The sequence below is a fragment of the Ursus arctos genome, unplaced genomic scaffold (assembly GCF_023065955.2).
Source record: "Ursus arctos isolate Adak ecotype North America unplaced genomic scaffold, UrsArc2.0 scaffold_7, whole genome shotgun sequence".
In the NCBI taxonomy this organism is placed as follows: Eukaryota; Metazoa; Chordata; class Mammalia; order Carnivora; family Ursidae; genus Ursus; species Ursus arctos.
Window position 1 is genome coordinate 27,479,300 of NW_026623089.1, and position 26,143 is coordinate 27,505,442.

At 37.5% G+C, this 26,143-nt stretch overlaps 1 protein-coding gene across 2 annotated transcripts in view; it reads left to right on the forward strand.

The window, feature by feature from the left end:
* ERLIN1 (ER lipid raft associated 1) overlaps window positions 1-22,231 on the forward strand; it is a 38,412-nt gene extending 16,181 nt beyond the window's left edge. For both annotated transcript variants that reach the window (XM_026493872.4, XM_044382042.3), the window contains 5 exons: window positions 7,187-7,245; window positions 9,133-9,224; window positions 16,536-16,625; window positions 17,688-17,767; window positions 19,937-22,231. In XM_026493872.4, the coding sequence (XP_026349657.3) occupies window positions 7,187-7,245; window positions 9,133-9,224; window positions 16,536-16,625; window positions 17,688-17,767; window positions 19,937-20,158 (543 nt within the window). In that variant the 3' untranslated portion in view covers window positions 20,159-22,231. The remainder of the gene's footprint in view (window positions 1-7,186; window positions 7,246-9,132; window positions 9,225-16,535; window positions 16,626-17,687; window positions 17,768-19,936) is intronic.
* Window positions 22,232-26,143: the final 3,912 nt, after the last annotated feature.

The window sequence follows — 26,143 nt, forward strand, 5'->3', positions numbered from 1 at the left end:
TTCTTAAAAGGAAATGAGATCCCTGCACTGCTAATTGTGAGACATTATTAAGATACAGTAATGGTTATAAATCAGTGTAAGAGTAAGGTTTTAGTCTCAGTAAGATTATGAAAAAGGATTTCAAGTATAAGATTTGAACAATAATTCTAGCAAAAGATGTCACATATGATTAATTGACAGATGAACTGATTGGATGATTATTGCTGTAAGTCTTTAGAGTTCAAGAACATTTCAAGAGAGTCTCCCTGGAAACGACTATAATTGAGTTGGAATTTTAGGTGGGTCTGGAAGAATTAGCAGGATTTGTATGGTGGGAAGGAGTAAGGAAGGTATTTTAAGTGGGTAGAATGGCCTGAGTAAAAGTAAGGTAGCAGATGAATTTGGTGGTGGTGATGGTGGTGGCGGTGGCAGTCGCATTGGGAGATAGAATGGTGAGGAGTTGTAGGCTGGTTTTTTTGAGTCAGTGTTTTTTCAGATTGGGTTGAAATCCATGAGTGATTCTAAAATCAATTTTATTGGATCATGACATGACAGCATTTTAAATAAAATAAAATTGAATAAGAAAAGAAATCAGAACACATGACATGTACTAAATTTAAGTATCGTTCTGTAAAACTTTTGTTTTCTCTAAGTGTGGTGTAGATGTTTATATTGGGTATCGCTGTAAAATGCGTGTCTTACAGTGGTCACGGTCAGTAATATTTAAAAGCTATGACTATAGGTCTGGATTACATGAGATGTGGTAAAATGGCTTCTCTAGTGCCCTTTCTTAGAGTTTTCTAGGAGATCAGTTGTTGTGGTAATGAATGTTACTGCAGCTAAAGAGAAAACTTTGGGGTCATGGTGTCTCAAGTATTGCACTGTTGAGAGTGTGCATTCACGTAAGTGACCACGTGTGATCTCATCAACAAGACTGGAAAGATGGTGAGAGTTTCCCCTGTCCTTATTCATGCTGTGCATTATCTCTGGTGCCTGAAGGGAAGCTGCCAAAGTTAAGGGGTCATTTGAAAAGTCCAGTGCTGACTTTGTAAAATCTGCCTGGTTGTCCATTCAGTTGTGGCTGGAGTTCCTTTTCAGTTTTAAAGATAATAAATGTGAGGGGCGCCTGGGTGGCACAGCGTTTAAGCGTCTGCCTTCGGCTCAGGGCGTGATCCTGGCGTTCTGGGATCGAGCCCCACATCAGGCTCCTCCTCTATGAGCCTGCTTCTTCCTCTCCCACTCCCCCTGCTTGTGTTCCCTCTCTCGCTGGCTGTCTCTCTCTCTGTCGAATGAATAAATAAAATCTTTAAAAAAAATAAAATAAAATAAAAAATAAAGATAATAAATGTGAATGTCACAGATTCTTAGATTCTGCTCACATTGTTACTTGGGAGATGTAGCTTATTCTTAATAGCTGCTTAGAATTCTTTCCTTATATTACATAATCATTTCTCTGTTGTTTCTAATTTTTGCTATTAAAAAACAATAGGGTAGGAATATTCTTGGCACATCTCCTTGTATGTACAAATTATCTTTCTAAAACCTGCACAAATCTATATTTTTATCAGCAGTGTATGTGAATACTTATTTCTCTATAAACCTCACCAGCATTTGAAGCAATCAGACATGCTAATTTTTGCCCTGGAAAGATGTTATGTCTCTCTTTGATTTGCATTTCTTTAGTTATTAATGAGGTTAAAAAAATCTTGATTTTTTTTTTGTGTGACCGTTTGTACTTTGTCAACTGCCTATTCATATTCTTTGCTCACTTTTCTGTTGTGTTGTTTTACTTTTTTTTTTTTTTTACTGATTCGTAGTAGTATTTTATATATCCTGAATATTTTTATACACAATGTGTTTTATATGTTGTAAAAAAAAATTGGATATTGGGGAAAAAGATGAATAACAAAATGAAATTCACCAGTAATCATACCATGGAGAGATAAGAGTTTGTCGTATCTTTCTAGATTCTTCTTAATCTAGAGGAGTGTATGTTTGTTTATATGTATAAATAATGTTAAATTAAAGTGGGTTTGTACTCTAGCTGCTTTTTTCACTTATATATAAGCATCTTTTCAATTCAAAAATACAGATTCACTACATCATCACTTTTAATGTTTTTATTTAATTAATCTGTGGCCTCCAATTTTCACCGTTACACACATGTTGCAATGACAAGCTTATACATACATCTTTTTAAATCCTTCTCTTAAAATATATTCTTAAGTGATTGAGGAGTGAAAGTGTATACCCACTTTGGAGGCTTTTTGATAAGTATTGTCAAATGGCCTTTCAGAAAAATTTTAGCATCTTACATTCTCTCATCAGCAGTGTTAGTGAGCTATAGTTTCCTACACATTTGATTTTGTGATTGTACCCAAATAATTAACAGATGCTTGCTGACTCTCTTAATCCTTTTAGAGAAGTTAATCTGATATTTTGTATTAATTATTGAGGTTGAATGCCCTAGGATATTTAATGGCCATTTGTATTTCATTTGTGAATTGTTTGTTGTGTTTGCTCATTTTTTAATAATTTATCTTTTTCTCACTTAAATAAGCAATTTTTTAAATAAAATAAGCTGTTTTTAATATGTTAATTATTACAGTTATTAAATGCATGGGAAGTAGTTTCTCCTAGTTTTTTCTTTACCATTTAATGTCTTTTCCCCCAGCAATTCTGAAGTTTTAAACTTATGTAGAAATTTTAGTATTTTTTCTTTATGGTGTTTTGCAGCATTGGCATGCTTTAAAAAGCCACTTTCACTACTTTAAAATATAGAAACTAAAAAAAAAATAAAATATAGAAATTTAAATAAAATTGGAAATTACAACATTTTACTCTGCTTTTACAGTTGTGTTTTTATTTTTTAAGATTTATTTATTTTAAGGAGGGTGAGAAAGTGCACTTGGGTGGGGGTGGGGGGAGGGGTAAGGGGGAGGAAGAGAGAAACTTAAACAGAGAGTGCTGAGCATGGAGCCCAACCCAGGACTCAATCTCATGACCCTGAGATCATGACCTGAGCCAAAACCAAGAGTCCGACACTTAACTGACTGTGCCACCGAGGCACCCCTTTATGATGTGATTTTAGATTTAAATCTTTAATTCATCTGGAATCCATTTTGATGTCAGTTATGAGGTAGGGCTCTAGTTCCCCAGCCCCCAACTTGGGAGTAACAAGAATTATGGAATAATTTATCTCCTCATCTGCCTTAATTTGAAATGCCACTTCTATTTTATGCTAAATCCCATTATATAGTACAGTGTTTCTTGGACTTTGTTCCATTGATCTTTCTGTTTCCTATTCCTTCATTAGTTATTGAGCTCTTAGTCTTTTCCCATCAAGTCTTCTCTCTTATTATTTCCTTCTTGTTAGTAAATGACACCTCCTTCCCTTCAGACAAATCTAGATGTGTGGGAGGCATCTTTAACAGCCCTCTTATCCTTAACATCTAATCAGACCCTATATCCTGCTGATTTTACCACCAAAATCCGTGTAAAACTGTTTGTTCCTTCATCTTCACTGCTACCTCCCTAAGCCAAGCCACCATCTCTTGCCTGGATTTCCAACGGTAGTCTCCTATGATGTTGCCCCACTTTGACTTTTACCTTTATCCATGTTATTTTCTGCATAGCAGTGAGAAGGATCTTTTAAATTTAGTTATATTTATTTGTTGTTTTTATAAAAACAATTAATGAAAAAAGTGTCACTTCATAATATGTTTTTAAACTGGTAGGTCAAGATCTCCATTGTTTTGCTTGCTTTAGTCTTGCCATAAAAGTTTGTTACGAGAGCTGGAATGCATTTTTAGAATTTCCGATGTATTTGTCAGCCTTTCTTCTTTAACACATTAGTATATGCTTATGATAATCAACTTTTTATTCACTTTTAAAATCTGATAAGATGTATTATCTTTCCAAAAATAGTGGCCTTTGATATTTCTGCCAGGTTATTCTCCTAGATGAGTTTTCATTATTGATATTTCCAAGCTATATCAGGTACCTAAATTGGCGCATAAGTTTAAAACTGGGAACGTAGTTTATGGCTTTACTTAATCATATCATTTTTGTTTCTTTTAGAATTTCTGACCAGGTGAAAGATTCATTTCTTAAATTAATACTCATGGATTTACTGAGTTTTAATGCTATTAAATATGTAGTCTTTTTTTGGTATAATCATTGAGGACTGCAAATGATTCTTGGTGAATTTATTGTGTAGCTACTAGTTTGCTGAATTCACTGTTTCTAATAAATTTGGGGGGCTAATTTCCTTGGATTTTTTTTTTGTGTGTATGTGGTATAAACATTTAACATGAAATCTGTCCTCTTAAATTTTTAGGTGCACAATACATTATTATTGACTGTAGGTACAGTGTTATACAATAGATCTTTTATTTTTTTTTATTTTTTTTTTTTTAAGATTTTATTTATTTATTCAACAGAGACAGAGACAGCCAGCGAGAGAGGGAACACAAGCAGGGGGAGTGGGAGAGGAAGAAGCAGGCTCATAGCGGAGGAGCCTGATGTGGGGCTCGATCCCATAATGCCAGGATCACGCCCTGAGCCGAAGGCAGACGCTTAACCGCTGTACCACCCAGGCGCCCCTATACAATAGATCTTTTAGAGCTAATTTATCTTGCTTGACTGAAACATCATGAATTTCCTTAGATTTTTTATTTATATAATTATGCCAAAGTAAAAATCTTGATTTTCCTCTCTACAACCATTTCCCAGTCTCCAAATCATCCTATTTTAAATTCTTCACATAACACTCATAACTATCTGAAAGTTTCTTATTCATTTATTTGCTTTTTGTTATCTATTGTGTTTTCTCCCTTTAAAATTTTCAATTTCACAAGAGCAGTCTTGCCTTGTTCGTTGCTATATCCATAGTGCCCAGAACAAACAGCACTTGACACAGACAGGCACCTAATTAGTACTTGTTGAATAAACATTCTCTATAACAATCAGTATTTTAATTTTGCTCTTCTCTGTGTTTTTACTCCATTTTTTTTTGAACAACTACTATGGCAAATTTGAATGGTGAAAATATGCATCCTTGGTATTTTTTCCCTATCTTATTAAAGAAAGTGACTATATTATATGCTGGCTTTCCATTTAAAGTATATGCTTATAACCCCGTGGTCACTTTCAGATATATTCATTTCATCCGCTCCCCGCCCCCCACTGTGTGTGTGTGTATTTTGGCCATTGTTTTTGGATATGTTGTCATTTTATTTATTTATTTATTTATTTATTTATTTATTTATTTATTTTATTTATTTTTAAGATTTTATTTGAGGAAGAGAGAGTGAGCGAGACAGAGAGCATGAGCAGGGGGCATAGGCAGAGGGAGAAGCAGGCTCCCAACTGAGCAGGGAGCCCAGTATGGGGCTCAGTCCCAGGACCCTGAGATCATGACCTGAGCCGAAAGCAGCCGCTTAACCGACTGAGCCACCCAGGCGCCCTGTCATTTTATTTTTTAAATGTGTTATGATATAACTTGCATTTATTTTTTAAATGTGTTATGATATAATGTGCATATATAAGCACCTATTATAGTAGGTGCTTAATTTACACATATTTGAAAATTCTGAGATTCCCAAGATTGTCAAGCATGTAGTATGTTCTTCAGCCTCATACAGCAAGATAGAAGTCTTCAGAAAACAGTCATATTTTATGCTTTTTAAAAAATAAGACTAAGAAGATATATGGTCAGTATCTTAATTAAATGCAAAATGACAGTGCTTCCTTCTGAATCATATTAAAACATATTTGAAGTCATCTGTATTTCTGGTAGTCACATAGTGAAATCTGGCATTTCTCACAAATGCTGGTTATAAATTTTTGTCTTCTGGTTATTTCCATGAGTTTTTCCTTATGTCCTCACATGCCTCAACTTCAGCATATAATGAGTTTTTTCACTACAGTCCCCAGCTTTTTATTCCATTTCACTATTTCTTGTATTTGGTTATGATAGTTCTCAGATTCTTTACAGATTTGGCTGTTCTCTTTCATGTAGGGAGGTCTGTGTTGCTTAAAAGTCTTCTTTTAAAAGCCTTAAAAGAAGGTTATGTGCTTGAGAAAGAGCACGAGCAGGGAGGGAAAAATAAAAAAAGGTGAAATCGGAGAGGGAGACAAACCATAAGAGACTGTTAATCATAGGAAACAAATTGAGGGTTGCTAAAGGGGAGAGGGATGGGAGATGGCGTAACTGGGTGATGGACATTAGGGAGGGCATGTGATGTGATGAGCACTGTATTATATAAGAACGATAAATCTCTGAACTCTGCCTCTGAAACTAATACACTATATGTTAATTAATTGAATTTAAATAAAAAGAAGGTTATGTGCTTAAAGCCTTTGTTGCTTAAAAGTTTAGCCAATTTTCGGAGAGAAATTAAAACTTTCTTAAGATCAGCAGTGTTTTGTGTGTTTTTGCAGTATACGTGGGGGGTGAGTGATGTTTAGTTAAATCAAAAGCTTTTGAGAGATCAGTTGCCTGATATAGAAGAGTCAGCTTTCAAAAGGCTGTACTTCCCAAGTAGCTAATCTTAATTAATGTCAAAGTACACTATGGTTAGGGAAACAAAATGTCTAGTAAACAGGATCTACAAGGACAAGTAGACTTTGTTCTTTCTGGGAAGAAAGAATGTAAGCCGTTAACTGGTATTTTCCTTCAACTTTGGGCTGGTTATGTATAGTCAGTACTCAGTGATTGCAGGTTTAGGAAGTGGTAAATACATTTATTTCCACTGTATTAAGTTGCATATACTGACGTGAACATTGTTTGCTTTTATTTTTGTTTTTACTGTTTCCTACTTTACAATTTAAATTTTGGAACTTTGCCTTCCTTCTCTTTCTTTGATTTGCAGGCTTGAAAAGGAAACAAAAGTATCCAATGGGAGAGCTTTGTTAGAGGTCTTTTAAGGGAGAACCTTTTCCCTAAAGGAGTTTATTTCATAATGGATAGGGTGATTTTTTTCCCATAGGCAAGCATTTTTTAAGGAAACAAGTAGCAGCGTGTCTTTGATTCTTGGTGTGATGGCGTGAAGAATAGATTTTCTAGTGGAATCTCCACACATGTTAGTAGGCAGCTATGTCATAGTTGTTTCATTAGTTTCGTTTGAGGAGCCTTTTCAGTAGAAGATTTAGTTTGAAGATTTATTTTTCAAATATACTTTGGCTTTTCATTTTTATTTTTTAGGCTGTGCGTGTTACAAAACCCAAAATCCCAGAAGCCATAAGAAGAAATTTTGAGTTAATGTGAGTAATATGCTTGGAATCCCCAAATTTTTATTTAGGGCTGTCTACATATTAATATACCAGTGTAGAGAAAACTTATGTGTGAGATGTTACACTCTGGGGTGGGGTGTATATCTGTTTTCCATACTTTAATTCTGATAATATTATCGATTTTCGTGTCTTCAGTCACTAGATTATTCTTAGTTTTTTCTTTATATATGAACATTTCAGGAGCAGCATTAGTGGCTAAGGATGCAATTTGCTGTAGAACTGTGGTTGAAAGGCTAAGGAGCTATAATTTGGACATGAATATCTTGAATTAAATACGAATAGAGGAGGGAGTCCTAGCTGCTAAGGTTGAAGAGAGTGCCTCTATTGTGTCACTGTGTTACAGTGGTAAGAATAGATACTTTATTGGTATAAAGTTTGGTTCTCCATTATATGTGATTGTGTATCTGAAATTACACCTATATCTTTATAATTTGCTTCTGGGAAGCTTTGCCTGAATTGACTCCTGGTAGTCTTCTCTTTTTTGGGTCCAGGGTTGACTAGGAATGAGAAGTTATTTGCTTGACATGAAATTAATTTCTTAGTGTTCTGAAGGTCTGTGTTAGGGGAATAGCTACTGTGGTTGAAATGGCAGTATTATTCTTGTATGACAGGTACAGAAAAGAAGAAACAAAAGGTCTTTAGGAAATTTGGCAAGTATTTTAAGAGGAAAACTGAAATGCTGGAAAAATAACTGCAAAAGTCAGGAATACAACAGATTGTATAAGTATAGGGGGTCCAAGAAATAATAATACTTCTTCCTGGGGTGATTTACTGCTGAGTCCTTACTGTTCCCAAGTCTCTATCTTCTGTTATACCGAATTTTATTTTCCCTTTTCATTTGTAGAAAAGGAACTCCTCTTTTAAAACTATAAAGCACAGAGTGCCAGGCTGGATAGATCATGGATCTGATCCACTTGTATAAAAATTTTTTTTATTGAAGGCTCAGGATGTCTTAGGCTTTCAATATGATAGCTTCTAGTGATGGAAACATGAAGACTATATGTTCTCTGCCCTCAAATAACTCATAGTACCCAGAATGCCATTTTATGTCTTTATCGGTTTTAGCAGGAGGAAAGAAGAGATCTTTTGGGGGGAAATGTTTTGGGGGAACTATTGGAGTTACTTTTCAGATAAATCTGGATCTTTCCTAATTTTGTAGACTATTGCAATCCCAGATTTAAAAGCCACCTTGAGGTCTAACCTCCTACATAATAGTAATCTTTTTTTATACCTTTTCTGCCCTGTGGTCACCCAGTCACCACTTGTACATGCTTAGTGATAGGCCAGCCGTTTCCATTATTAGAAAGCTCAGATTCTTAGAAAATTCTTCCTTACATTGAGCCCCAGTTCACCACCCAATAACTACCACCTAATTATATCTTCCATACAACAAATAGGGTAACTGCACGAGAGTGTCTGCCTGAGGAGGGGCTGAAATCTAGCTCCATTCTGCGTGCCAGGCCATGCACCTGAGGGACTGCATCTGCCCAGAGGGTGTTGCGTTTTGCTAATTGGCCCAGGGGTGCTGTGTGGGCTAGCTGGAGGCCTAACAACAAAGGAAGCATTTCTGTACTCTGAGTACTTGCAGATCACAGGCCTTTTCATGATACAATTAGAAGAAAAGGTCAGACTAAAATTCAAACGTGTAAATTGTTTCCTATATTTGGGTGACTTTGGGCAAATCACTTAACTTTGCAGCCTCAGATTCATTATAAGTAAAATGGGGTAACACCTCTCTAGGCATGATAATGGATCAGAAAGGTCGTGTTACAAATGGTTCTTTGACTCAATATAGAGTCAGAATTACTGCCTGTGACTGCACATCATTTCTAATTTTTATAATATTTTGCTTCACAGGGAGGCTGAAAAGACAAAACTTCTTATAGCTGCACAGAAACAAAAGGTTGTGGAGAAAGAAGCTGAGACAGAGAGGAAAAAGGCTGTTATAGGTACTTGGATTTCTTTCTGAAATGGATGTCTCTTAAGTACGTGTGTTATGAGTTTGTCCTGTTCTTTGTCAGTCTGACACTGGTTATTGATGGGATCAAATAAGATTGCATCATACGTAGTGGAGAATTCTAGAAACTCTTCTGTATATTCAGATGTCCTATAGCCTTTAAAACTAGATGGTGCCAGTAGTTAATGAAGTGGCTCTCCACCATGTCTTTGACTGCTACTGCTTTTTCGAGGACAAGAAAAATGGATAGGGTTTTTGGGCAACTCCAGCCTCTGTGGAGTAGAGTTTTGTTCATACAGTTTAAGAGTAGGGAAATTTTTTGGCCAAAGCTCAGGACTATAGTATGCATCCTTGCCGTTGACATGCAGTGAGTTTTATCTGGGTGAATAGGTGTTGTCCTCTCCGACAGTAGGGCAGGATTGCTTACAGCTTATTTTGTATCACAGGGACTTCCCTAACACTCCAGGATATCATATATTGGACTGCCCTCTGAGGCTCTCAGTCGTTTGTGCCTTGGGATGCTGAAAGCTTAAGAAGTGTTTCATTAACTATTTCAAATACGCGGGAATGCACAGAGAATAGTAAAATGAAGGCTTAATACTTGCCACATTCCTTCAGATCATATTTTCTTTTAAGAATAAATTTATCTGTTTGAACCCTCCTGTGTACCCTTACCTGGTCCTATTTCTTGACCTCCCTTGTCTGAGTAGCTTCTATCTTAAAGTTTTTATGTAGATCTTTTCTGTCCATATTTTAACTGTAAATATGTAATAATAAACAATTCATAGAATTGTCTTAAACCATAAAAATGATACCGAACTTTTATTTCGCAACTTGCCTTCATTTTACCAACATCGTTTTGAGTTTTATTCATATTGATATGTGTAGGTCTAGTTAATTTTTAACTGCTGTGCTTCATTCTGTGAGTGAACCTTAGTTCATTCTGATAGATTACTGTTGAAGAGTTAGGTAGTTTCTAGTTTTTCCTTATTATGAACAGTGCCGCAGTATCCGTGTCTCTTGTTGCACACGTTCCGAGTTTTCTATGGTAGCGCTACGCAACATGTGGTGTCGGTCAGTGCCCTGTTATCATGAGCTTTTTGTTTCTGATCCATAATGAGGTGACTACAGAAATTGAGAATGAGTGCTTAGAAGTTCTTACAGTATTAACAGTAATTTTATATCTGTTGAGTCTAATAAAAAACTGGAGACTGTGTTTTTAATATTTTTCCTAGTAATTAATTTTATTGTAATTTATAAAATATTGCTTCCTAACAGACTGAAATACAAATAAGGGGGGGGGTTGCTTTCCCATAGGTAGTTTGAGAACCATTGCTCTGGAATACATAGCTCGAAGTAGAATTGCTAGGTCATAGGGTTACATACATCTTCAAATTTCTAACATTCAGTATTGCCAAATTGCTCTGCAAAGTGATTCTTCCATTTTACCTTCTCTTCAGCAGGGTTTGAGTTCCCATTCCTTTGTTGCCTTATTGAATTCCCATTTCTGCATATCCTCCTCAATTCTTAGAGTCATTAGACCTTTTAAAATTTATGTCAGTGTGATGGTGAACACGTATCACAGAATTTCAGTTTGTATTTCTCTGATTACTAGGAAAGTTGAATATTGTTTATTGGTCATTCAGGATTCTGTTTTTTGGTATGTGAATTGCCTGTTAATATACTGTTAGCCCATTGTTTGATTACCTTTTTTGAGCTGATTTGTAGTTCTTCATATCTTCTGGATATTAATCCTTTCCCAGATTTATGCATTGCAAATATCTTCTCTCACTTTGTGGCCTGTCTTTGAACTTTATGATGTCTTTGACATTCATATATATTTAATTTTCATGTAATCATATTCATCAGTCTTTTCCATTATGATTTGTACTTTTTCTTTCCCGTTTAAGAATTCTTTCCCAAACTCAAAGTAATAATTTTATTCTAAAAGTTCTAAAGTTTTGCTTTTTATGTTTAGATATTGAATCCATCTGGAATTTATTTTAGGTTTTAGTGTGACATTGGAGTTCAGTTTATTTTTCCAAGTAGCAAGCCAATTATTTTAGACTATTGAAAAGTTTGTTATTTCTTCTATGTCACATCTGTCTTAAGATAGACTGTATATAATTTGTTCTGTTGTTAGGATCTCTATATTGTTTTAATTTCTTGGTCTGTGCTCCAGAATTACCTTGTTTCAATTACCGTCACTTTTTATGTTAAGTCTTGCTATTTGCGAGAGCAAGTTTCTCCTTAATTATTCCTCTTAACTCTTCTAACTATTCCTAAAATTGTCTTGGATTTTCCTAGGCTCTTTATTCCTCCATATAAATTTTAGAACCAGCGCAAGTTCTGTAAAATGCTGTGGTGAGGTTTTGATTAGAATTATATTACCTGTACATGTCAACTTGGAGAGAATTACAATATTTATGATACTGAATCTTATAAATCTATTTATATTTTTCCATTTATGAGAAATGTCTTTCCAATAAGTGTTCTAATTTTCTTCTTAAAGTTCTGGCACTTTCTTTCTTAAACTCTTATTCCTGTATATTCCTCAAGATTTTGCTATTATAAGTAGGTTCATTTTTTTAAGATTTTATTTATTTATTCGAGAGACAAAGTGAGAGAGTGTGTGCGTGAGCTTGGGGGAAGGGGCAGAGAGGGAGGAAGAGGGACAAGCAGACTCCCCCGAGCGCAGAGCCCGAAACAAGGCTCGAGCCCATGACCCTGACTGAGATTACCACCTGAGCTGACCTGAGCCGAAACCAAGAGTTAGACGCTCAACTGAGTGAGCTACCCAGGTGCACCAAATAGGTAGGCTCTTTTTTGAAGGCACATTTTCTGACTGTTTTTTTGCTTTTGTAGAGGTATGCTCTTAATTTTTTTTGTTTGTTTAGCAGTTTGCTGAAAATGCTATTTCTAATAGTCTCTTCAGTTTTCCATGTGAGCAGTCAGATTGTCTTCAGATCAGGATAGTTCTGATTTTTTTCTTTGTAGTGCCACATCTTTTTATTCTTCTTACCTTACGGTTTAGGCTATGATTTAGAGTGCAGTGTTGAAAAGAAAGATGGCGACAGGTATTCTTGTCTTGTTCCTAACTTTAAACAGTCCCAGTGATGTTTGCTGTACTTAATTTTCATTGGGTTAGTGAAGTTTCTTTCTGTTACTTGCTTGCTGAGAGTTTTTATCATGAGTGGCTATTAAAACTTGGAGAATTTTTTCTGTATCAGTTGAGATGACCATATAATTTTTCTTTTTGAAGCTATTGTGGTGAATTATATTAATAGATTCTTTATTACTGAATTATTTTGCATCCTGGGATAAACCCACTTGATCATGATGTAGGAGATTCACCCCAATACATCTCTTTATGTCTTGCTGATAATTTCTTTAAATTTTTTACTTTTATTTATTTTATTTTCATTTTTACTGTATTTCATAAATTTCAGCTTACAATTTTTTTTTTTTTCTTATACTCTTACTGTCAGTTTTTTCATGGTTATACTAGCCTCAAAATGAATTGGAGGGCATTTCTTCTTTTTCTGTGTTCTGGAACATTTTGTATAAAATATGTTACCATCTCCTCTTTGTAGGTTTGGTAGAACTCACTTGTAAAAACCATCTTGGTCTTACGGGGTTTGTGCTTTTTTGTATGCTTGTTTGTTTTTTGTGGTAACATTTAGCCTGCTGATTTAATTTCTATACTAACTATAGGTCTGTTCAGGTATTTGTTTCTTTAAGTTTGGGCAGTTATATTTTTCTAGAAAATTGTCTGAAATTTCGGATTTGGGGGCATAAATTTGCAGAATTTTCTTCTGACTTTTAAAACCTTCTACCAAATATGCATGTCCCCTTTTCATTCCTAGTATTGTTTATTTGTGCTTTCTCTTTTCCTGGATCAGTTTTGCCAGAGGTTTGTTATACTTGATTCATCTTTTCACAGAACTGCATTTTTATTTGGTTGATTCTATTACACTTACTTTTCAAGTATATTATTTACAGTTATTTTATTCTTCTCTCCTGCCTTTTTTGAGTTTTCTCATTGGTTCTTTTCTAACTTCTTGAGTTACTTAATTCTTTAGTTTTCAGTCTTTTCTGATGGAAACACGTTAAGATAATAAATTTTTTTTTAAGTTCTGTCTTAGGTAAATCTCACAGGTTTTGAAATGTAGTTTACTGATGTTCAGTTTTAGTTTTTAAAAAACATTCCCATTATGATTTCTCCTTTCACTTATGAAGTATTAAAGGTATTTTTTTCAATCTCTGATTGAATGGATTTTTAGGGGGCTACCACTTTATTGTTGATTTCTAATATTGCATGATAGTCAGAAAATATGATCTGTTATATGGATTCTTAAGTATTTGTTGAAGTTTACTTTGCGGCTTATCAATACAGGATACTTTTTTGGTAAATGTTCTGTGTATGCTTGAAAAGACTGAATGTGTTTTCTTTATTTGTTGGATGCAGTTTTCTCTATATATCATTAGGTTGGGCTTATGAATTGTGTCGTTTACATCTTCTGTATTCTAATTTTTGCCTTCTTGAGCTATCAGTTACTGAGAGGTGTGTTAAAATTAAAATCTCCCACTATGACCATGATTGTTGACTTGTAATTTTTTTCTTTATATATTTTAGGACTAAGATATTCAGGATTATTACATCTCCCTGGAGAATTGCTCCTATTGTGTAATAACCCTCTTTATTCCAGACACACTTTTTGGCTTAAGATCTATTTTGTCTACCTTTAATGATATTATAGCTATGCCAGATTTCTCTTGGTTAGTTATTTTCTTGATGTATCTTTTCCCATCCTTTTACTTTCAACTTTTCTATGTCATTATGTTTTAGGTGTGTCTCTTGTAAACAGCATATAGCTGGATTTTGTTATCTTATCCAATGTGAGAATCTGTCTTTTAACTGGTGAGTTTAGTCTTTTTATATTTATTGTGGTTACTGCTATATTTGGATTTGTTTATATCATTTAATTTTGTGCTATTTACCATGCATTTTTGCCTCTGCTTCTTTTTTCTCTCTTTTCTGATTGGCATTGAATTGACTGGATTTTCTTTATTCTTTTCTTCCTTTTACTTGATTAGAAGATTTATATTCTGTTTCTAGAATGTATAGCTAGTCATATCCGTAAAATGTTAATAAGCATACCTGACTTGACAAAATCTAAAGCTAATCATTCTTGCTGTCCTCTTAAATAAAACCTTAGAATGCCTTAATTCTTATCACTGTCCCCCAGTTTTACATATTGTTGCCTCGTATTCTGGTTTAATGTTCTTTTTATTCCCCCATTAATTATTATCATTATCATCGATTCTTATAGTAAACATCTATTTTGATTTATAGGTATTACTTGATTTTTTTCCCTCTCCATTGTTTTTGGCAGTTCATTCTTTTTTCTGCTAGTTTGTTGTTGTTGTTGTTGTTTTGTTTTTTTCCGTGAAGGCGAAGGAGTAGATACTTAGTCATTCTTCTTTGGTCTGAAACGATTTTATTTCATTCTTGAATGGTAATCTAGCCTACAGTTCTAAGCCCAGTGAAACTTACTTTTCTTTGTCACTGGCAATATTATTTCATTTTTGTTTGGCTTCCTTTTCTTTTTACTTTTACGATTTTTCTATCTTTGGGTGTTTCATTTTCACTGTGATGTGTCTAGGTAGAGAAAAGTGTACTTCTCACTGGGCTGGTGGGTCGAGTTTTTTAGCCTCCCTGGAGTTGAAGCCAACTAGTGGTCTTGATTTTATACAGGAGTCTCAGTTCTAACATTTCAAGGCCTCATCTCCTGGCCCTGCATGGGCAATAATCCAAGTCCCTCTTCCTCACTTGTCTAGTAACCACCACCAAGGCCACCATCGTACCGGCTCTCAGCTCTCCCTTTGCTTATGTCTCTTGAGGGTTTCTCCTCCTTTCTTATGATCTTAGCCATGCATTAAAAAAAAAATTTGTTATATATTGTCTAGCACTTTAAGGTATTGTTAGCTGAAGGGTTTTCTCAGCCTACTCCACCATTTTTCCAGAACTGTAAGTCTACTCATGCTCTTTATTGGTTTATCCCTGCACGTCAGAGAGCAGTGTTAAATGGTATGACTGCAACAGTTTCTCTGGGTTCTAGGTGTAGGCTCCAGATGTCTTACCTGTTATTCAAGTTTAATCTTGAGTTTCTGCTTATCGGTAAGTTTCTAGTCCAGTTGAACATTGTAGTCTGTTTGTAGGGTGGTGTGGTATAGGTTGATTTTATGCTAATGAGGAAATAGGGAAGTATGTGCTGGAGTTGTTGCTAAAGGATACTGGATCTTCTGGAAATAGGAAGCCACTTGGAAATTTTTTCTCTACTATGTACTTCCCCTAAGGGCCAGAGATAAGATGTGTTAAAATACTAACCCTCTTTGGCTGAAAAGGAGAATTGAGAATGTTCTTCAAGAATTGCAGTGATTGGATTGAAAGTGTAATTAGAGTCTTTCTTCCCTGGTCCTGGATCCTTTGGTTAGGCCACTGGTTTACTTGAGGGTGTTTGGTTTTTCCTGCGGCAGCTAACTTGTTCATCCCCAATGCTTGTTTTCACAGTGTCAGACGAATTAGCCTGCTTTCTCTTTTTTGTTCAACAGCAGTCAGAGTTATACTTCTCTGATATTATTTTCATCTTGTCATTTCTCTGATGGTAATTTAACCATCAACCAAGTTGATCCTGAGTATATAAAATTCCGTTACTGAAGATGGGGGTCTTCTAGCCTTCTTTATATTCTAATTATTTGTTGTCTTCTCTTGTCAGCTGACTCTGTAATCAACTGTTCATTGTGACTTCATTCGTTCTTCTTGTCTTTATGCCTTCTGCCATGTCCTCCTAGGTCATGTCCCTTATTTTCTTTAGGATTTCTTCCAGAAGGCCTTTCTTGATTTAACTTACCTTCTTTGTTCTTTCTTTTTCCTGCCATTTTATGAGATTGTTCTGTATTGCCATGCATTTATGTTGCTGTTTTTGTTCTGAGTACTTTCATGAAGTATCGTTTTTCCCATTAGCTTGTGAACTGTTGCTGTGTAATCCCATGAAGGAATGGAACCTTTTGTACTCCCCTTTCCCACAAAACTAGCACTGTCAACAGAACAGTGAACTAGGAAATAAATTCCCTTTTTTCTGTTGAATAAGTTTATAGTCTGGGTGGATAAAACTTAATGAAACAGTTAGCCCATAAAACCTTACATAATTAAATGTTAAGACAGTGTGCTGCTAATTCTGAGTATTTCTGGAACTAGAGTAATGTTTTTGAATATGTCTTCTTTTGTGTATAATTATAGAAGCGGAGAAGATTGCACAGGTGGCAAAAATTCGGTTTCAGCAGAAGGTGATGGAGAAAGAAACTGAAAAGCGCATTTCTGAAATTGAAGGTACATCAGGGAGAAAAGAGGCTCTGACTGTTCCATACTGCCTCTCTGCCTCAGAGATTGGGCTCTTGATTGTGATAGGCGGGAGGGCCATAGGATAATCTGGTCTGGAGGAGGGAGCTGCTCTCATACCTTAGACAAATTTTTAAAAAACTGCCAATATGTGTTCAGCTCTTGGTTTGGTTTGAGACTATAGGTAACTCATCCTTTCATTTTCTGTCCTTAAATTGTGGCTTACTAGCTACCACTTTGTTCTCAGGCAGACAAGTGTGAGAATTACTCATAACCAGTTGTAAAGAACGTATAAGATAAGAACCCCACCACTACCAGTTTCTTTTCTACCTGGCAACCAAAAAAATAACAAAAAATTAGCCTTGGAAGAAAGAAGCCCCAATTTTCATAGAGGCTCTCAAACTCCTTGACTTCATATAGTGAGATGTTGATGTTCTAAGCTCACAGTCTTGAAGACCAGATATTCAACCTCTTTTGCTTGTATACTGCTGCTTCCTATCATTCTGCATTAACTGATTCTGGATCGTATTTGGAGGGGGTGGGGACAGTGCAATGAATAGAGCAGAGCTTTCGTGTCTGGACTTCATTGTTTTACTTGAAGCCTTGAGTCTGCCATAGGGTGTGAGGCTTTTTGAGTGATGAGAGGTAGAGGAAAGAAGGAGCAGCATTAGGTGGAAAATGAACTGGGCTCTGATGAGCTGAAAGTTCTTCGACGTTGACAAGAGTATTCCCCTTTGAGAAGAGTCTGTCTGGGGACTGGAATTTGAAAACTGCTAATGTTGTTAAATGCCTTTAAGTGATAGAGGAGTGCCTGGCTGGCACAGTCAGTGGAGCATGTGACTTGATCTTGGGGTTGTAAGGTCGAGCCCCATATTGGGTGTAGAGATTACTTAAATAGAATAAAATCTTTAAAAAAATAAAGTAAGCAATCAAAATATTAGGCAGTGGAGAAAGAGACACCTACTTTAACATAAAATCTGCTCTGACCCAGCTGAGGAAATAGATTACAACTTTCCTTTGTTTTAAATACCCTGACTCTGTTCTCCTTACTAGATGCCGCATTCCTGGCCCGAGAGAAGGCGAAGGCGGATGCCGAGTATTATGCTGCACACAAATATGCCACCTCAAACAAGGTGACTGGCTCTCTGCCACTCCTAATAATATAGCGTTTGCGATTTTGGTTTTCCTTAGGGCTGGGGTTTGGGGGGGGCTCTGATGTGGTAGAGGTGATCTGTCTAGTGTCAAGGAAGGGTAGTTACCATCACACTCTCTAGAAACAGCCAATCACTTATCAAGACATATTGCACACTCATTGGGGAGAGAACTTTGTATAGTTCCTTGTAAAAATGGGGAGCTAGGACAAAGGCAGGTAGATACATAAACACAGGTCAGACCCCATAAATCATCCATCCATACTGCCATATCAGGGCTCAGTAATCAGGAAAGGTGAGGGTCTTCTCGTGTAATGACAGGAGTAACAGGAGAAGAGTAAAGTCCATTTAGAGTTGCTTCCCAGGTAAGATAGCTTTTTTGTATAAATGCTGAGTTTATTTAGTGCAGTGTTTCTCATCAGCAACTTTCTTGGCATTTTGAGATGGGATACTTCTTCATTGTTGAAGACTGTCTCATGCATTATGGGCTGTTTTGCATCCCTGACCCTTGCCTGCTAAGTATCAGTAGTGTTCCCCGCAACACACCCGTTTTCAAATGCCCTGAGTACTGCTTGTTTACTGGATTTAAAAATATTCTAGTTGTGAGGAATTTTATGTGTGATAATTTGAGAAAGGAGGTTGGGTGATGTAAGTGAAGTTTTTGTATAGGGACTCGGGTTAATCTAGGTTTAGAGAATGGAGGCCTGCTTAGCAGGACTTAGGAAGAGGCAGCTAGAACCCCTGTGGTATTCTGAGAAGGGAAGCGTATGACCAAGGTTTATAAATTATGAATTGTAGAGTAGATCGGAACATTGAAAGAGCTGAGAAAGAGGTTGCCCAAGGGGTGTGGTTTAAAGGCTAGAGTCAAGATTTAAGGTATAGACAGGTCTTAAACTCTTTCGGTTTAGAAAGGAACAACATACTGTGGGTTCAGAAGAAATGATAAGACATGATAGGTTTATAGAATGAGAGTTGTCAGTACTTTGAAATCCAGAATAAATTTAGAAGTAAATTTAACATATCGGAGGAGACACAGCTCTATAGAAACAGAATGGAATTTGGTCAAGATGGAGACAAGGTGAGAAACTTGTGTATAAAACTAACAATCCAAATCTGTCATGAGAAAAGCTGGCTCAGCACAAGTATCAAGACTTTGTCATTGAGGTTAGCCTTATGCTGAAAGGGACAGTAGTTTTATGCCATTTTGAAAAATGCTATTCAGATAATGACCTATATTAGTAAGGCATTAGAAAGTAATTTGGTTATGCACTGTGACCAGATTTGATGGCAGTGTTTCAGCAGAGAGAGTATAGACCCAGGGAGTGGAAGGTGTTGGGGGGCTATGAGGGGCCTAGAGGATAGGCCAGGGACTTGAGATGAGGAAAAGATTATTAGGGAAGGTTCCGAGAGGCTTTGAGGGAAGTATTTTCCAGGGAATACTAGAAATAAGTTTTGATCAAGCCCAGAGAGATTTTGGTTGGATGTATTATGGCACCATGATTTAAATTAAAAAACAAACAAAAAACAAAAAACCTGTGTCAGGGAGAAAGATCTGTTTCATTGACAAACATGTGTCCATCACAGTCAGTTTAAACATCCAGCTTCTAGAGGCATGAGGCCAGACCAGGTGATTTCTTGAGATCTTTTTCCACTTTCAGAACGTGGTCAAGAAAAGCAGAATCACAGATGGTTGATTATAAGGTTATGAGCCCAGCCCCTTTGAAACTCTCCCATTTCATCTATTGACCTGTTTACCTCGTAAGAGAACCTGCAGAGATTCCAGGCTGATTCCAGGTTGAACTTAGCTAGATGAAATAAGAAAGTAGATACGAAAGTATTTTATAGGCTCCAAGTCACTATAGAAATGTTAGTTGTTGTTATTGTTCCCAAAAACCCACCTCCTCAATCCTTCTTTATTAAAAAATGAACAGCTTCTCCCTGCATTAGGACAGGAGCTTGTTTAAGGAACTTCAAGTCTAAAATACAGCTGTGAATGTGATAACCACATGTCAAAGTGAGAAAAGATCATTGGCAATGACTCCGAGTTGAGTAGTGATTCAGAAGAGCAGTAGGAAAATTTGTCAGGAAAGAGAGAGATGACTACTGGACCAAAGTGTCCTGATTCCTTTGCTCTTCTTTGCTCCTACACAGCACAAATTGACCCCGGAATATCTGGAGCTCAAAAGGTACCAGGCCATTGCTTCTAACAGTAAGATCTACTTTGGCAGCAACATCCCTAGCATGTTCATGGACTCCTCTTGTGCTTCGAAATATTCAGATGTTAGGACTGGAAGAAAAAGTTCTCTCCTCTCTAAGGAGGCTCTTGAACCCTCTGGAGAGAGCCGCATCCAAAACAAGGAGAGCACAGGTTGATGCAAGTGGTGGAAATGTACTCCCATATCAGAGTGTGGCCCAAGGGGTTAAATGGGAACAATGGTTATACGACTCTTCAGATTCACAGAGAACCTGTGCTCCGTCTGTTCTGCCTCTCCTGTGGTAGCCCTGGTTTATCAGCCGATTGCAGGATAGAGCCAGTTGTCTGGCACCCAAATGTCTTTTCAGCCACAGTTTTATCAAGTATCCTGTGTGTGTTCCTTTCTGAACTGGTACTCATGAATGAGGGAAAGTCTGATGCTAAGATACTGCCTGCACTGGAATGTTAGACATTAAGTATGTAACAAGCTGTGTTTTTCTAAGCTGAGATCTATTGAATAATGTTTACATTGGTCCCCGGGAAAATGTGTGCTCAGCCATTCAAGACATAGGAGGCCAGAGAAGATGGCCAGGATGCGGTAAGTGTAAAGAAGACCGATTACGCCTGGGGCCCAGGCTCTCTCTTTGGGGTCCAGTCCCAGCATTCATCCGTGTGATTAGCATCTAGTCCGCTGAAGTTCTCCAGGAAATGATCTTTCACTTGAGCAACGATTTACTTGATGCTATTTGCACCTTTTTGTTTTCCTATAGTCCAATTGGTGGCCTGCTGGGATAAGTACCTTGCCACCCAACCAGGGATTCCTAATCACTAGTTATTGCATTAGTAGGCTCAGAGATAGAGCTTGGCTTGAAGTTCTGGGTGAGATGAAACCTTTGCTTTGAACCAAAGCTCTGGGGAGGGCCCTGCATTCCCCTCCATTGAATGATGACTGTCTGTGTCACTGCCCCAGGCCATTCATAACTAAGGTGCCTGGTTTTTAGCCACAGACAACTCCTTATATGTCACCTCTCAGCTCTGGCTGGCCAAGAGCGGGACAGGGCTTTAACCAGAGCTAGGAGCAGCATATAATTCCTAGCTGTTCACTGCACAGTATTGTATCATAACTGCAGGAAGTTTTCATTTTTAAAACTGGATTTGGGGTACATTTATTTGCCCCAGTACCTCTGCCTGAAGGCCAAGTCCTAGGGCTGCTGTGGTTACTGGCACACTGATTCTCCTCAATATTGTTCTTCTGGAGCCTACAGAGTGTGGAACGGCGTAACTTAACATCTTTGGTCATCTTTGTCTCGTTTTTTTTCCCCTGGCTCTGAGATGCTGAAATCAAAGTTGTTTTCCAGCTTTCACCCTCCCTAGGAAGTCAGGATTCCACTGACTTCCTGGACAGCCAGGGGATTTAATTTCCCATGAGAGGATGACAGAGTGAGTTATGAGTTAGCCTGTGGCTATGGGAGACCTACTTCATCTGGGCCTTTTTTCCCTTTGGATTAGCTTTCCTGAAACAGTGTGCCCCATAGTTAGGCTGAGTTTGTGCAGCTTATTAAGACACCTTTCATGTATACTATGGTCAAGCCAGACAGAGAAGTCATGGGACCACTTCCAGAAACCTTTCCGCTGTCAGTCCTGTCAGTCTCATGACAGCTTGCGGGTTGTGCCAAACACTTTCTATGGGGAAGGAATCCCAAATTTGAGTGGGTCTTTTCCCTGGGCCTTATATTAGAGAGGCATTTGTAATAATGGAGAGAATCCTTTTTTATTTTTGCTTATTATATACACTCTCTTTATGAATGGATCTTGTGTTCTCTAGCCCTCCTTTAAAGAGCCTTTGAACTATAAGAATAAACTCTTCACCTGTCATGTATTGTTGCTGCAGATAGATATGATTGTTGTGGGAAATTTGGGTCATTGACCTTTGTGCTTTCATTCCTAGAATGTTTCCTATTCCCAGGAGCTAAAAGCTGTTGCCCCAAAGTGATGGATTTGGGTTTTCTTACAAGCCCCCTGGTGGCAGAGTTGAGGAACAGGGAACTAGTGTTGTGAAGTTGTGAAGAAACTACTTCCACTTAAACTCTCCATGGAGTGTGCTGCCCAGTGCTCACTCAGGCTCTAAGTCTATCCCTCCTGCAGGGATGTTCCTTTTGGCAAATATACACTGTAATCTTGAAGTCTAAATTTATATGTGAATTGCTACCTTTTTTTAAAAAAAGAAACCAAATAAAATTATTTTACTATCAGTGATTTGTATTTTTTCCTTATGTCTCCATTCTTTTCTCTTGTCTTAAGGTGTTCCTAAGGTTGCCTTGCCATTTCAACTAGGTAGCCAGTTTATTTACTAGTTTAACTCAACTGTAGAGGCTTTTCTTATACTCTTCTCAGAATACTGCTTCCTAGGTATAAGAATTGTGAAAGCAGGGTTTCCGCTCTTCCTGACTCACAGAATTTAACAAAGAATGTTCTGATTCCTGGTGGGATGTGGCCAGCAGCAGAAGAGGAAAGAGGGAGACTGGAGCATCGTGCCCTTCAGAGTCTGTCTAAGAAAGAAGGAAGGGGCGGTTATACTGAGGCGGAGGAAGGACAAATTGTACAAATTACAACTGGCAGTGATACGATATAACTAATTTCACTAATATAGGTGTTAGTCCAAGAGCCAGGACTGGACCTGCTCTCCTCAGCTCTCAACCTTTCCTTCCTGGAACAATTTCACAGTGATGTTGGGCATCAGGGCTTGGTAATTGGGAGTTTTGGGGAAAGCAGCCCTTTACTTGGGTTCCTGTGGGCTCCAACCCCTTAGTACCTTTGTCTGCTGCTGCAGACCAGGGAAATTTAACTAATTCAAACCAATTATCCTGTAGGTCTGGGTAGGTATTAAAATGAAGTGATTTAGAACTAAGTGATTTCTGCCTCTTGCTGTGGAAAAGGAATTTTGTGAGTTAGAAGTTGTGACCTCTGGTTGCTTTGGGATTAAGTCCCAGATGTGTGCATTGAAGCACTTTGTGATCTGGCCCCTACTGACCTCTCCAGCCTGGGTCCTTGAATGTGCCTACTCTGTGTCCCTTTACATATATTGTTCTTCCGACCTGGCTAATTTTTTTCCCCTTATAACTCCAACTTTCCTTTGCTAACTCCTGATGAGTCTTCACTTCTTCAGACAGGTCACCCTAAACTTGGCTCAGGCTCAGGTCAGCACTCCACATTTCTGCCTTGGAACATTTCACACACCTGACTTTACCTGTTTAATGTCTTTCCTCACAAGTGTTCAGCTCTCTGGGGGCAGGGACTGTGATTCTGCTCTTTCTTGGGCTGGTATCTATTGCTCATGCCTGGCCCATATGAGTCAGTCAGTTTTGTTGCATGAAAGAACAAAAGCATGAATGTGAAATGCAGGAAAGTGAGAAGTGGGGGGAAAAGAAGGACATAGAAGTTAGGGTAGGGTGCCTATGTGAGGACGTAATGTGTAACCTTGGGAAGTTACCTAACATCTCTGAACTTGTTTACACATCCTCACGGGGCTCTTCATTGGGTTCATTCAGCAACATATTTTTATGCACTTAGCATAATGATTTCTGCATGGTGATTGTTGGGGTGCATTTCTGCCTTCCTAGAGTGGTTGAGGCTGATCTAGGGTTCCAAGGCCCCTTCCCACTCCCACTGAGAATGTATATAGGGGGCAGTGATTTCCAGTAATGAGAATCTCATGAAATCTTATTTTTTATGATGGATTTAAAAAAAAAAAGGAATAGAAAATGTGTCTGCAGCTCTAAGGTAATCAAGTGTCAACATTTTTTTTTTTTTTAAGATTTTATTTATTTATTTGACAGAGACAGCCAGTGAGAGAGGGAACACAGCAGGGGGAGTGGGAGAGGAAGAAGCAGGCTCCCAGCGGAGGAGCCTGATGTGGGGCTCGATCCCAGAACGCTGGGATCACGCCCTGAGCCGAAGGCAGACGCTTAACGACTGCGCCACCCAGGCGCCCCTCAAGTGTCAACCTTTAACCCAAATTCTCTTCCAGGACCTCACATACCACAACATTTGGGATATTGCTTCTTCTAACAGTTAATATTTGTAGAGCATTTTGCATTTACCAAAACATTTACATGTGCACTGAGGATGTAGTCAGTTTTTTGTAGTGATTAAGGCGTTGGGTTTTACATTTAAACAATTCTAAATAGAAGAGGAGGAAAAGGTGCCAAACCTGACCAAAACACTATAAAACAGAAATAGCTACCAGTCTTAAAAATATCAGTGCAAAAGTCTACTAACACATAGCCTAGCATCACATTAAAAATAGTACACCACCACCAAATGAAGATAATCAGGAACACAGGAGTGGTCTAACACTAGGAAATCTAGTAAAATTAACCATATAGGGGCAGCTGGGTGGCTCAGTCAGTTAAGTGTCTGACTCTTGATTTTGGCTCAGGTCATGATCTCAGGGTCGTTAGAGCCTGGTGTCAGACTCTGTGCTGGGCATAGAGCCTGCTTAAGATTCTCTCTCTCTCTCTCTCTCAAAAATAAAATTCACCATGTAAATAGAATTTAGGAGGCAATCACTTGATGTCTCATTTGTATAGAAAATGGTTTTGGGGGCGCCTGGGTGGCTCAGTCGTTAAGCATCTGCCTTTGGCTCGGGGTGTGATCCTGGCGTTCTGGGATCGGGCCCCATATCAGGCTCCTCCACTGGGAGCCTGCTTCTTCCTCTCCCACTCCCCCTGCTTGTGTTCCCTCTCTCGCTGGCTGTCTCTCTCTGTCAAATAAATAAATAAGATCTTTAAAAAAAAATGGTTTTGATAATTAACATCCATTTTTAGTTTTTTAAAGCCTTAATAAAATGGGGATGGATGAATACCTCCTTAGCCAGAGAAAACATTTCTCAAATCAGGCTAATTGATAAAAGAGTAAAAGGATCCCCATTAATATCAGGAATAAAACAAGTCTATCTACCATTACTAGAATTAGAAAAAGGGAATGAGATTTAAAAATTTTTAAAGGAGGCAAATTTGTAGATGATACAATTGTACCTGGAAAGTACAAGAAAATTTTTCTGAACGTGCCTCAATAATAGAATTATTCTGTGGTTAGGTACAAATGTATTAAAGATTTCAAATGTATTTACTTTAGAGACAGCATGAGTGCAGGGAGGAGCAGAGGGAGAAGGAGAGAATCTCCAGCATACTCAAAGATGAGCAAGGAGCCCAACATGGGGCACCATCTCATGACCCTGACATCATGACCTGAGCCGAAATCAAGAGTCGGATGCTTAAACAACTGAGCCACCCAGGTGCCCCACAGATTTATTATTTTAAAACAATCAATTGCTACCCTATATAAAATAAAACTTAAAAAAATATAATGAGGCCAGGTTTTTATTAATAAAAATCAGGATAAAATACTTGGGAATAAACAGGAAATTTCAAGATCTATAGAAAAAACTTTAAAAGAGAGGATGTAAGATTTTTAATAAATTAACTTATTCTGTGGGAAGGAAGAGATAGCAGTTATCCCAAAATCAATCTATACTTTCATGAGATCTCAATATCAACCAGATATTTTTTGGAACTAAATTACCATCCAAAATTTGATAGGGAAAATTTTAAAAGAATAGTCACAATAGCTCTACCTAGTGTTAAAATATAAAGTCACAGTTGTTGGGGCACCTGGGTGGCTCAGTTGGTTAAGTGTCTGACTTGATTTCTGCTCAGGTTGTGATCTCAGGGTCGTGGGATCAAGCCCCACATTCACCTTCACGCCCAATGAGAAGTTTGCTTGTCCATGTCCCTCTGCTCTGCCCCCCACTTGGCTCTCTCTCTCTCTCTCAAATTATAAAATCTTAAAATTACAGTTATTGAAGCTGAGTACTATAGCTTTAATAGATCAATTAAAGTATAAAAATAAACTGGATTCTATATTGAAACTTAGTACATGATAAAGGTACCTTTTTCCTCGTAACCTAGAGGGAAAATATGGATTATTCAATAGAATTCAGAAAACTTTGGGGGAGTTGGAAAAAATATATATCCCTACCTCACATCTTACACAAAAATTTATTCTTGGTGGCTCAAATAAATACACAGAGAATGTTAGACTGTAAACTGTAAAATACCTATATGGAAGGCAATGTGGCAGTATTCATCAAAATTCAAAACACA